General features: G+C 44.5%; 1 protein-coding gene across 1 annotated transcript in view; it reads right to left on the reverse strand.

Moving 5' to 3' along the window:
- Positions 1-13,380, reverse strand: part of SMARCC1 (SWI/SNF related, matrix associated, actin dependent regulator of chromatin, subfamily c, member 1) — a 66,468-nt gene that overhangs the window by 36,054 nt on the left and 17,034 nt on the right. The window contains exons 12-18 of the mRNA XM_009082515.1: positions 13,036-13,073; positions 12,680-12,801; positions 11,197-11,268; positions 6,786-6,899; positions 5,256-5,409; positions 4,854-4,967; positions 2,814-2,873 (exon numbers count right to left, since the gene is read on the reverse strand). Coding sequence (XP_009080763.1) covers positions 2,814-2,873; positions 4,854-4,967; positions 5,256-5,409; positions 6,786-6,899; positions 11,197-11,268; positions 12,680-12,801; positions 13,036-13,073 — 674 coding nt within the window. The remainder of the gene's footprint in view (positions 1-2,813; positions 2,874-4,853; positions 4,968-5,255; positions 5,410-6,785; positions 6,900-11,196; positions 11,269-12,679; positions 12,802-13,035; positions 13,074-13,380) is intronic.

The raw sequence follows: 13,380 nt of genomic DNA on the forward strand, positions 1-13,380 counted from the left end.
TTTCAGCTGAAACATAAGCTCTGAGAATTCTTCAAGGACAAAGTATTGACCTGAACAGGACCCTCAGGCACATTATGGATGTAGAGGGTCAGCTGAGGTCAGGAAAATGCTCCTCAGCTTGCAAAGATGTGAAAGCAGCCTGACTACAAAGACAGATGAAATAAATCCAGAAGCATTAAAGATCCAACAGGCACAGAACAAACTGGAGAAAAAAAAGTGCCTCAGCATGTGACACTTTTCAGCCTCAGATCCAAAAGCGATTTAAGCTTTACCTGGCTGAAGTTTCTTTCTCACAGCCTGGTGTCACTGCTTAAATTGGGTGGGAAGGAGGTAAAACCCCCAGGAAGGAGGAAAAAACCCCAAGAAGGAGGGAAACCCCTCAGTGTATCTCCAGAAAACCACTGGTTCCCTGTTCCTTCCCTGGGTGGAAGACGAAGCAGGGAAGTCCTGTGGGAGCACTGCTCCAGTGGAGCTGGCTGGGAAGAACATTCAGGAGCTGCTGAAGACCATGAGCCTGACATGAAGAAGGCTGAAAGCTCCATGGAAAGAACAATTAGGCTTGGGAATGAACCAAGAACAGACTACATTGGACAGCCTGGTCCCTACTGGTCCCAATTACCCATGAACCCTTGTCCTGCCCTCCCTCTGATCTTCCAAGTGTTTAAATAAATGAGAAACTGCTCAGTTCAGTAGGGCATATTGGAGGGGAATACTTATTCACCATTCAGCCTTCATTTCCCTTTCCCTAATTTCATCTCTGCAAGTTCTATGTCACTGTCTCCATTTTTACTCACACTGGCACGTGAGATCAGCTCAGCTTCTCACAGCCACACAGGGGTTTGGTTTCTGCTCCTTCTCCTTTCACTGCTGATCTTCCTGCCAGACAAAGCCTCTCTCACAATAGCTGTCCTGCCTAAAAATAGCTGAAAATGCACTTAACTCTGCAAGAACAGTGCTCTGTGGAGAGGTAGCATGGCAGGGAGGATGTTTCAGGGAGGAAAATAGTATTTCCTGCCTCAATTTATTCACTCAACAGGCAGAAGGACAATAATTATTTTAGATATGATTTATTATTTGGAACTTCACTGCATATCTATTTGCCCAAAGCTACCCTGAGGACTTAATTGGACTGAGCTGGCTTGTTACAGCTGAATTACTTATGCTTGAACTGATATACTCTTCACTGATTTATTCATAGGGCAAATCCACAAAAAATGAGGAATAAAATCATTATTAATTTGAACTCATTAAATAAAATCACAATCTCAACATTCAGGGTTTTTTGTTTTAAACAAAGAATATGCCACTGGATTATTTCATTAGGCTACAACTTGTCGTGTGTGACTAAGTTAAAAACATACACCAATTAATTTAAAATAATAACACTATCAATATTATCAAGTTAAATAATATATAGCAAAGGAAAGAAGACAGAATAGCAAGATATCAGTCCTGTTTCTCCCTACAAGAATGCCATGGAAGATATCTTAGCTGCTTACACCCCGTAAGCACAATTTTTCCACATGCCAGTAGAAAAATATTGGCTCAACAGTGAATATCAACCTAAAATAAACAGAAAAAAAATTGATATTTTGGCTGCTTGCTGACAAGACTCTGTATCTACACAGGCTGAATCACATCACGCTGCTGACTTGGCACTCACACAGGAGCTGAGTGTTGCTCAGCACCATCCAGGTCCATTCTCCAGGCTTTTCCTTACCAAATTAAGGATCAATGGGTTTATTGGCACATGGAAACACACACAAAAAAGGCAGAACAATCAGGCGATTGCAGCCTCCTTTAAGCTCTCCAAGCAAAGCAAACACAAAAAGAACCTCAAACTGGAATTCTGAGAACCCTGAATTACATAAAAGGAAATAAATCAGCCTTGCAGCCTCTGTATCGAGGAAATGTTCCTGTAAGAGCACAGCTGGGAGATGATCGTTTCTTTACAGGAAGTGGCAGCACTTTAAATTATTTCAGGCCACTGAGATTCTTCTTCTGATGAAACACAGAAAAACAACCTTGCCCTGATGTCACTCTGAGAGACAGAACACACTTCTACAGGGCACCTCGTGACAGTTCTCATCCTGGACTTGGAATCGCTAGAGATCTGACAATCACCAGGTGGTTCAAGAGCATTAGATGAAGCAACCTGGGGACAAAAACCTGCTGCAGCTCTTTGAGCTCATTTTAAGGCACCTGATTGAAGCCATCCCAAGGATATTTCTTGTAGACTTCCAGGAAAAGCTCAAAGAACACCGAGTACAGCTACGTGGCAAAAGGAATGAGGAGCTGTAAGGGATAGAAGAGCTACCAAAGAGCTTCTCTTAGCGGCAGGAGCCAAGAAATGGCCTCAACTGTTTCTTAACCATTTAAACCTCAAATATCAGCTGGTTTTCCAGAAAATCTATGGCACAGTCAGGGACTGTAAAGACTGTCAGAATATCAGAGTATTTATGTTAGTGGTAGGGAAACCATTCCTTGAATTATTTACCGTTATTTGAATTACTTACCATTGCTTCACATTGTTGGCAACTTCTGTTGAATGAAAACACCTCAAGGTACTTCAAAACCTGTTGTGGACTTCATGCAAAGTTCTTACATACTTAATTTCTGGCTTGCAGATACAAGCTGGAACCAAATCTTTACTTTAGTGCCTGAAGCCTCTCTCTCACATCTCTTTGAAGAAGTAATATTCTTGTAGCCATTATGGCAGTTGCCATCTAACTCCCAAAGATACACCAATCTATGTGTGGATTTTTAAAGCTTGTAATAGCCTGCAAGTTTTGGTTTCCCCCTCATGAACTTACTTCTAACAGCAGCAGTGTTTCCTGCTCTGTCCATTCTCTTCCAGCACTTGCGCCTTTGCTCTACAAGAGACAGGAGGGAAAAATAAGTGAAATAAAGGACTTTCTGCACAGCACCTTTGAGAAGAAAACATCGAAGGGAAAGGGGGAAGAATCTATTATTTAATCCACTCCCTACTCCAGCTAACCAGCCCCTGGTTACCTCAAGCAGTTCATGTGATTTACTACATAGTAAAGGCTCAGGCTGGGAGCTACTGCTCCCAACTCCCCAACATGTCTGGAACCTGCAACTCTTGTTATTCCAAGCTAAAGCAAAGTGATTTGGTACCCTTTTCTCCCAGCCTTCTCTGATGTACAAACAGCAAACAGAGAGCAGGGTTTCCCTAAATAATAAACCCCCTGATGAGTGCTGAAGGCAGAGTGGGCTGTGTATGGCACGTGCTGGTCCAAAACCAGCTAATCTATCTCCAAGTTTATAAGTAACTCAGTAACAAAATAAATCTTTACAAGAGGGACAGGCTATGTGAAAAGTGTAGCCACCATCCCTGGAGGTGTTCAAGGAATGACTGGTCATGGCACTAGTGCTTTGGTCTGCTTAACAAGGTGGTGATGGGTCACAGGTTGGACTTGATGACCTTGGAGTTCTTTTCCAACCTGAATGATTCTGGGATTGTGTGAAAAGGCAGATCCAGCAAGATAATCTGTACATCCAGCATCCACTTCCACCAAGGACTATTGCTCCTAAATCTATACCTCCCAGTATAGATTTACAGATAAAACTCCTGAGATTAGCTAGAAGTGACAAAATTGATGGCGAAAACTTCCCCTTCTGTGATCCCCTGACCCATCACATGTCAAGTAAGGACAACACCAGCATGTCACTTGCCCATACAGAACATCACCTACATTGGATGGCTCTGTGCTAGAGCACAGCAAAAGGAAATGGGTATTTAGGATAATAACTGTCATTTCAAGATGCATTTCAAACAGATGATCAACCCAAACAGAGCATTAATCAACATGAGTCACCAGCGGCTGATCAGCTCCCCAACAGGCTGTTAGCAACAGCCAAACACCCAACAGCCACACACAAACCAGACAGGCAGATCAGTGTCTGCCAACAAATCTGCTCCAGTTCACTGGCACGGATCTTGCAAACAGAACCAGAGTTCAGAACCAACGACTCATCAGTTTGGAGATTATTTATAATACCCTAAACTAAGTAAGAAAGTCAGTCCATGAAATGTGAGGTGGAATCAGGTTTTGTAATAAAACACTGATCTCCAGAACTACTGTTTTGGGTTCTTGGGTTTTAAATAATTCTCTGAAGTGATAAATAGTATATAAATAGAGTAAATAATAATAACGTATAAATACTTATTTCTTGGGTTTAAATAATGATCTCTTAGGACAATGAACTAATTACACAGAATTAGCCTGATTCAGCCCAACCATTCTGGAGACTCCCAAACTCAAGGCTGTGCTGTGGTAACAAGGGATTCCTGCAGCACCTCCAGGCACACACACAGGGATCAGGAGCAGGAGAAAGGCAGGAGGTTATGGAATTACCACATCAGTGCAATGATGTCTCAAAACTTCAATTATCCTGTGCAACACATCGCAATGACAGTGTCAAAACATTCCCTGCAATGGTTTGGGGAAACCTTCTGTAATCGAGGAACTTAGCAGTTCTCAGGCTGGAAAACACTGCTCATACTGGGAAAACAGGACAAAGATCCTGCTGGAAGATCTCGGATTCTGTAGTGAATTGTTGGATGGATTTGATGATTCTGAACCATTCAGCAGACTATCCAGGAACACAATGAGTTTGGGTCTGAAAGCTGACAGTCCTGACTGGTCTGGGAATTTCTACATGTCTTTATTCCTACAAATTAAGAATTCCAACACAACCACCTTAGTGTCCTCACTGGGACGGAAGAAATCTAAAGTAGAAGCCTAAGAGTAACGCAAGTCACCTCAGTGTCACTGTGCAGGCAACACTGGAGGAATAAAGCTCACCAGAAAGTGTAGCAACACACTTGCCTTGGCTAAAGTCTTTTTGGAGTAAATGTCCGTGCGAAGCCCAAAGTTCTGCAGGTCAGTTGGCTTCTCCTTGTTTTTCTCAGGAAAACTCAACATCTGCTGAGCAGCTGGAACCTGAGAACAAACGTTACAAGGTGAGAGGGGCAGGAATTGAAAGCTGTTCAAGGTTTCCAGACCAATGTTCAACACAACATGGACTGGACAGAGAAGTTGAACATTAAGTCCACAGAAGTGACTTTAAAACCAATCTGTGAGCAATGTGTGCAAGGGATTCCATGACAAAATGCTCAACCCAGCTGGTCAAAAATAGGGATATTTCATCAAACTAGGCACAAGTCACTCTGCTGACATGTTAAACAAGTCTGGATGGAGCCGAGGCAAACTCAGACCTGCAGGGCTCACCTGCGGAGTGCGGATGTGGAGGGGCATCAGCCCGGAGGGGGTATCAGCCAACACGTTGAAGTGAGGAGTAGGGGGTGGCCCCATGGCCATGGGGCGGCTTTCAGGATCCACTTGGTAGTTAATGAGGCCCCACTGCTCCAGAAAAGCATGGACTCTGCAGAAGAGAGTGACAAATTACATCTCCAGAACTAAGGCTTCAATTATGCTCTGTGTTGGAGACAACCAAGGATGAAGCTGTTGTTTCTGGATCAAACACAGATCCAGAAGCTTCTCTAGTCCTTCACTATTACAAACAGCAAAACAAGTCACAAAGCAGGAGCTCAGTGCAGGCCTGAGTGCACTTCAGCATGTTGCACAGATCAAAATCTGACATATTGTGTCCAGTTCTGGGCCACTCATGGTGATAAGAAGAACATTGAGGGGCTGAAGCAAGTCCAGGGAAGGGTCTGGAGCACCAGGAGGGGCTGAGGGAGCTGGGGTGGGGCTGAGCCTGGAGAAACAGAGGCTCAGGGTGACCTTCTGGCTCGCTTCAACTCCCTGACAGGATGTGCAACCAGGCTCTGCTCCCAGGGAACAAGGGGCAGGACAAGAGGAAAACGCCTCAAGATGTGCCAGGGGAGGTTCAGATTGGACATCAGGAGGAATTTCTTCCTGGAAAGGGTGGTCAGGGATTGGAAGCTGCTCTCTAGGAAGGTGGTGGAGTCACCATCCCTGGAGGTGTTCAAGGAAGGACTGGACATGGCACTGAGTGCTTTGTTCTAGAAGGTGGTGATGGGTCACAGGTGGAACTCAATGACCTTGGAGGTCTTTTCCAATCTGAATGATCTATCACAGGTAACACGGGATTAATTAAGAACAAAGGCAGAGCAAAGCCAGGGCTGCATGTGTGGAACCATTTACAGACAATGTAAGGATTCCAAGGGCTGCACAACCACTGACTTCTTCCCTTGTCCATTCATAGCCTCTTCACTGAACCAACATTGTTGCGGACTCCCCACCCCTGGAATTGTTCCAGGCCAGGTTGGACAGGGCTTGAAGCAACCTGGTCTAGTGGAAGGTGCCCCTGCTCATGGCAGGGGGTGGAACTAAATGACCTTTAAGGTCCCTTCCAGCCCAAACCAGTCTGGGATTCTGTGACAATTAGCAACTTCCGAATACCTAGGGCTTTGCTGCACCTCACACCTTCAGACTGACAAAACTGAGGTGCAAAACTGTATTTTCTCAAAAAACTCTAGCGTTACTAAACAGCAGAACCCAAATAAACCCAAGTTAATATCCAAACTGTGCAGACATGGCTCAGTAATCAGACAGAACATTATATATGAGGAATAGTGTACAGCAGTCTGGTTACAATTAACAGTGGGGAACTGCTGAGCTTCTGCCCACCCTGTGCTGCCATGCTGGAGCACTTCCATTCCTATTTCTTCTTGTTGATGCAGAGACAGTGGTTGAAAGACCCCGTGCTCACTGACCCAAGGTTCGAAGACACAGAGCCAAAAGTTCCTTGGCCCAAAGCTCCACAGTTTTTACCTCATGACAGCACACACATCCCCAGTAAGGTTTCTCCTGCAGGCAGTGCTGGTCAGGTACTCCTGAGGGTTGAGGCGATAGGTGTCAATCATGAAGTTGCGATAGGCCAGGTATCTGCAAGATAATTGTCAGGCAGTTCATGCACACTGATGTCCAATTAATTAAGTTTAGAATATGTATTTTAAGACTCACTTCCCCAAACACCTATGTTACTGACAAGGAAAAACCAACAGATCATTTTTTGTTGATGGAAATTAAGAATCAGCATCAAAAGCAACAGGTAAGTAGAATGTTTTATATTCTCAGTATGACATGTCTCTTCCAGACTGGTTCACTCTGGATTTCCCCTGTGTTTGGACTGGCAGCACATAGAAACATGCTTGAATTGCAAATCACACAAATATCTGTTGCAGCTTGGGCACTAACCAAATATCCACACAGCAGAGTACCAGCTGCAGTAAAAAATAATGGGGTCTGGTCTTCACATGGAAACAGGATCCTTGCCCATCCCTGTGTGAGGCTGGAAGGAAAAGAGCTGCACAGAAAAGCAGCAGCAGCACACTGGATGGAACACTGCTGCTGCTACATGTGGAGTTTTTAATGGAGAAAGAGATCAGGAAGGAAATGTTAGAGAACAGCAACATGGAGAAAGCAAGATCTTTGAAAAGCAGAGGGTAAAAGTCTAGAGCCAGCACAGCTGGGAACAGCTGGAGCAGAAAACAATCCCTGAGAGATTCCCATATTTCAGAGCACAACAGGCCAAGGAAGCAGATTTGGGGTTTAGCCTGTCTCCTGTGCTGTGGCTTCGCAGCCCTTCAGGATGTTTCTGGAATATACTGATACTTCCTAATACAAGTTGTTGAGAACCAAAGGGCTCACAAGAAAACAGTCCTTATCTTCAGAGAGAACAAAGCCAATCTGCCAAATACAAGCTGACACCCATCCAGGCTGGATGGAGCTCAGAGCAACCTGGTGAGGTGGGAGGTGTCCCTGCCGATGGCAGGGGATTGGAACTGGATAATCTTTAAGGTTCCTCCAACCCAAACCATTCTCAGATTCTATGAAGTGAGTGCATGCAAAGCTGTGTTTAAAACACTGTACTGTAAGCAGATTTCTGCCTGTGGAAAATTCCAGAGGGGAATGTCTCACATGCAGTGTGCAAAGCAGCTGGGAACCAAAACCATAAATCATCCAGGCAAGGCGTAAGCAGACAGATGCTACAAGCACACATCCCTGCCATAATCCCACATCTTCCTCCTGACCAAATTATACATGAAACTTGCTGGGAAAAAAAGACTTGCTGGAGTAGGTGTTGGGCTCCATGTGAATGTTTGGGAGGCAAGAAACAAAGGAGCCTCTTCCACTGAGAAATACTGAGAGCGTTTGTGAATGCTCTAGGAGGGACGTGAGTTACCACCTGCCCAAGATTAGGTCTTGGCTGCGGAAGTTAATATTTATTAGTAAAGGTCACATCACGAGGTGGAGAGAGAAGTCCCAGACAGAAACACCCCTCAAGCTTATCCTGAAGGGAAACAGTTTCCAACCATGACACAACCCATCAGCTAAAACCTGTCAACAGCAAGAAAGAGAAGTCAACTAGAATTTAGTTAAAAACCCTTTTCAGATAGGACCCACCCCCAGGCACTGCTGTCACAAGAATGAACCTGTGTGAGCTTCTAAACATGCATTTTGGCTGGAAAATTCAGCTAGAGGCAAACCATCCCCATTCAGAGGGATGTTCCTATTTCAGTTCAAAAGAAAACACAAAGCCAAGACCATGTGCTACTCCTACAGTCCCTAAGTGGCAACGAAAATAGCTCTCCAGGATAACATGAGGACTGGGAGGAGTCTCTGGTTTGCTTCACTCACAGGCAATAACCAGTAGCAGCTCAGGGAGGAGTATCAGGAGACCTGATGTTTTGATGCCAACTGGAAAAGGAAGCCTTGGAGTACACGTGATGACCACATGGGTGGGAAATACAAAAGCTAAGCATTCCTTCACAATTCCATCTGTTTGCTGTCTTAGACACCAAGTCCTAGAAGCCCCAAACCAATCTGCTGAAGAGTAAAACTGATGGGACAGAGTTAATGTCAAATAGACTTGGAACCATTTTGGAATGGCAGAGGGTGGAATGACATGAGCTTTAAGGTCCCTCCCAACCCAACCCAGTCTGGGATTCTGTGATGGAGCAACAGGTACCCCTGCGACCCAAACATATAGAGAAGCGGTGAGTAAAGACTATAGACTGAAAACCATTCAGGGTGCTGAAGATCTCAGGAGGTGTCTAAGTCAGTCTCCTACTCAAAACATACTCAGCACTGAATTTTGACCAGGTTTTTTAAGCCTTTGTCCAGCAAGGCCTGAAAGACTCTATGGAGGAACAATCCCAACTTTCCAGGGCCCCAACCCAGTGCTTCATCTTCTTCAGAGTTAATTTCCCTCATACCGAGCCAGAATTTGCTGTGCTTCAGCGTGGATAATTCTTCTCCTGCCACACACCTCAGTGATGAACCTGGCTGTAACCTCCCAGTGACCTCCAGTGCAGAGGGCAAATACTGGAAGGTCTCTAAGAAAAAGTTCTGTTGCTAATTCCTAACTTGATATTAGGTCAGAAGCCTCACAAAACAACAGTCATGCCTGAGACAAGGAGATTCTAGGACAGTAACAGTCTTAAGAGCTGCGGGTGTTCACCTTGAAGAAGAAAAGGCTCCAGAAAGACCTTAGAGCCCCTTCCAGTGCCTCAAGGGGCTCCAAGAGAGCTGCAGAGGGACTTGGGACAAGGGCCTGGAGGGACAGGACAAGGGGGAATGGCTTCCCACTGTCACAGAGCAGGGTGAGATGGGATACTGGCAAGGAATTCTTGGCTGTGAGAGTGGTGAGACACTGGCACAGGTTGCTCAGAGCAGCTGTGGATGCTCCATCCAGGCCAGTCTGGACAGGGATTGGAGCAAGCTGGTCTAGTGGAAGGTGTCCCTGCCCATGGCAGGGATGATCCTTAAGGTCCCTTTGAACCCAAACCTTCCTGGGATTCTATGAAATGCTGTGATTAGAACTCCAGGGCTCAGCTGACATTACAACAATATACTGAGGAGACACCTCAAACACTTCATTTACTACTGAATTGAGAAAAACACCTTTTAAAATCCCCAAAAGCTGCTTTGCAACTGGCCAAGGTTTGATACCAAGAGAAGTTGAATACAACCAGGCCAGCTGTACTGTGGGAGCTGACAAGCACACACTGGTGGTCCATATTCATGATGATTTTGGTGTGAAATCTCAGGTTTTAGGACGACTTTAGCAGATACAAGCACACTGCTCACAAGCCTGATAGTGGCCACCCCCCTTTCATCAACCAGCTCTCACGATTGCTCTGAATGGTGCCAGAAAACTCTCAGAGAAGGGAAAATAACTTCATTAATACACAGAACAAGCCTGAAGAGGATTCTCAAGCATTTGAGGCAAAAATCAGCAGCTGATCTTGTTATCAGCTCAGTCAGATCAGCATTTAATCATTTGATGTGTGACAAAACCAGCAATACCTCAAGACAATAATCAGCTTTTTAAAAATATTATTTTAAACAGCTGCATGGAGGTGTTTCATCTGTTTAGACATCTGTGTGTGCATAATTTTGAATAAAGACCACTTGACTCGTGCAGCAATCAGGTCCCACAAGGAGACAGATACAAACTGGATCTAAATTCACTCACAATTCCACCTGGACTGAACAGGCATGGCCAGAACTAAAGTGTCACCAGAGGGTTTGGAACAGCTAGAGGAGAAAAAGTAGTTTTATTCTTGCCATGCACAACCTGAGCTCTGTGATTTAAACCAGACTCCCTGGAATTTGAGAGCACAGTCACACCTCAGGCCTGTGAGGATTCATTTCATGACCCTCACCTGAACTCAGAGAATTACCCATCAGCTGCTCAGAGGACTGTGAAATCATCACAGAACACTCCGCAAAATCCTCTCCACAGCCTGACAGAGCATCTTACAACACACAGTGCTCAGTGCCACACAGAACTCCTGAGCCTCAAAACCACAGCGTGGCAGGAAGAGGGAGGGAAGAACAAGGAGGATTATTCAGTTTCTACAGGCTGATCACATCTTTAGGTGGATTTGGAAGATGATCACATCTTGTGCCACACAAACTTGGAGAATTTGTTCCAATATTAGTTGGAAGACCTAGTTCTATTTTTCCTGGATAACCACTATTAACTATTACTTTGATATTTAAGCTTTTATGTCTCCTACAATAACATATACACATTCTCAGTGGCTGTACAGGTGCTCAGTCCTTTTATGCTCAACAGTTTCACATGCACCTAAAGTGCCCACAGGATTCATGGAACTAGAAGCTCCTTCACCGTGCCACATTCTTATTGTCCATATTCATATGTTTTACTTACATTTCTGGAGTCTTGGACTTGTTTTTCCCATTGAAGAACTCCGGAAGTGCACGGCGCTCGATCACATGGATACTGCAACAGAAATACATCGGTCAGATGCCAAATCCTGACTCCCCTGGAGGGCTCTGCTCACCTCCAAAGGTATATATTGAGGCAGAACAATTATAACAAGGGTTATTTTACTACTATTATATTTTGGATACCCAAGGACTCCTGCAAGACCCTTGGAGAATATCATTAGTTCATCAGATAAGCAAATCTGCATTAAAGCATCACAAAATTCAGCCACTGAGCAAAGCAAAACCATGGACCCAATGGTGCACATTGAGCTTTTCAGCTCACAGAGCAACTGCAGCTCCTATAAATTCAAACTGTGCAATCCTTGGCTTTCCTTAATTATAGAATGATTTAGGTTGGAAGGAACTTAAAGCTCATCCACTTCCATCCCCTGCCACAGGCAGGGACACATTCCACTAGCCCAGATTGCTCCAAGCCACATCCCACCTGGCCTGGAACACTTCCAGGGATGAGACTGCCATAACTTCAACCTATTTTCCATTTCTGCAATGGAAACTCAATCCATTTCTGCTTCCAGAACCCTCTGGAGAGTGTCCTGGAAGCAGAAATTAGAGAGAATGAGAGAGAGCAATGGGGCTGGGAAACCAGATGGTTTCAAGTCACCGACCCAAAGAAACAGAGTTTGGCAGAGCTGGAACTGAACCAACCCTTTCACTAACAGTTCCTATCCCATCTGAATTTACTACTGCAACAACCTACCCCTTTCGAAGTTGCACATGACTCCCAGTATTCCAGTGTCATAGCATATCTTTCTAGATTCCAGCCTAAACAATGGCTCCATTCCCAGAGCCAAGACAAAATGCTCAAGCAATAACCTTCCAGACAACTGACAACTCCTTATTTTGCTTCCAGAGCACTTTTAAAAGTGCTACCAAGGTGTTTAACTTCTAGAGGGATCCCAAGCACTAGCTGCTCTTCCAGAGACTTTGGAGTATACAGAGCACATTAGGGTTACTATAGTGAGTTGTGTGGTCAACTGTACACCACAAACCTCTGACTTCAAGGAGAATTCCAAGTTGAAACAAATATCCTCCCTGTATTATCAGCGACTCAGCCTCAAAGTCAAATTCTGAAGCCAAATAAGAAGGCACCAGAATTCAGGAGTACATGCAAACACAGAGAAGTAGGGAAATGAGAGGATTTATTTTCCCATTTGGGGGGGAAATCAATGTAAAGCAAAAACTGCTGACAAGGTAGACTGAAGATCTGTGGTGCCTGAAATTCTCTCCTCATTCCCAATCCCTGAGAACAGCCAAAAGTCACCTCAGAATGATTTTTAAATGGCAAAGATGTACCCACACATGGGAACTAGCTCTGAACAAGGGATTTTTTCAGCTCTTAGCTTGATTGATAAGAAAACCTGCAAAACTCAATGTCTTCCCCCAACTCCCAGTTTCTTCCTTACCAGTTGTAGTCAAACCAAGATGCATAGCTCGGGATGATGATGTGGTTGGTTTGTTCTGTGACATTATCTTCACCTGGATCAATGGATCGACTTTGATCACCTTTGTTGGGATCTTCATCTTCCTGTGGCACAGAGGGAACACAAGGGTCAGTGGGTTGCAAGACATCCTCAACAACTGTGAAACAGCACAGAGCCAGCCCAAAACAAGTACTTTTCAATCCTGTGCACAAAAACCACTTTCCTATCAGTAACTAATTTAATCTCATAATTTAATTTAAGGTCCTTTCATCCCAAACCCTTTAGGAATTCTGCTATCTCAATTTCTACTCAATTCAGTAAGAAATGGCTGTTGTTACCTTTCCTCCAGTTGCCACTGTCTCCTCATCTTGTTCATCTGAAAGGTAAAAGTAGTGAGAATTACACCCATAAACATAATCCACCTGCTCATTAGCCCCTCCAGCAACACAACTGCTTAACTGGAAAGGACATTCCATTTGATTTGGAAGGGAAATGAGGAATGTCACTTAAGCAATTAGACTCTCACTCATCTACCCCAGCCCAGGGAACAGGTAAGAACACAGAGGATAATTATGATTTCTCCACACTTCAGAATCAATACCTAATTATCAACTTTTCCCAGTGTCCTAGATGAGCCTTGTGAACAGGATACGGGACACCAGTTTATACCTCTTATGTCAAGG

The sequence above is a fragment of the Acanthisitta chloris genome, unplaced genomic scaffold (genome assembly GCF_000695815.1).
Source record: "Acanthisitta chloris isolate BGI_N310 unplaced genomic scaffold, ASM69581v1 scaffold14139, whole genome shotgun sequence".
Classification (NCBI taxonomy): Eukaryota; Metazoa; Chordata; class Aves; order Passeriformes; family Acanthisittidae; genus Acanthisitta; species Acanthisitta chloris.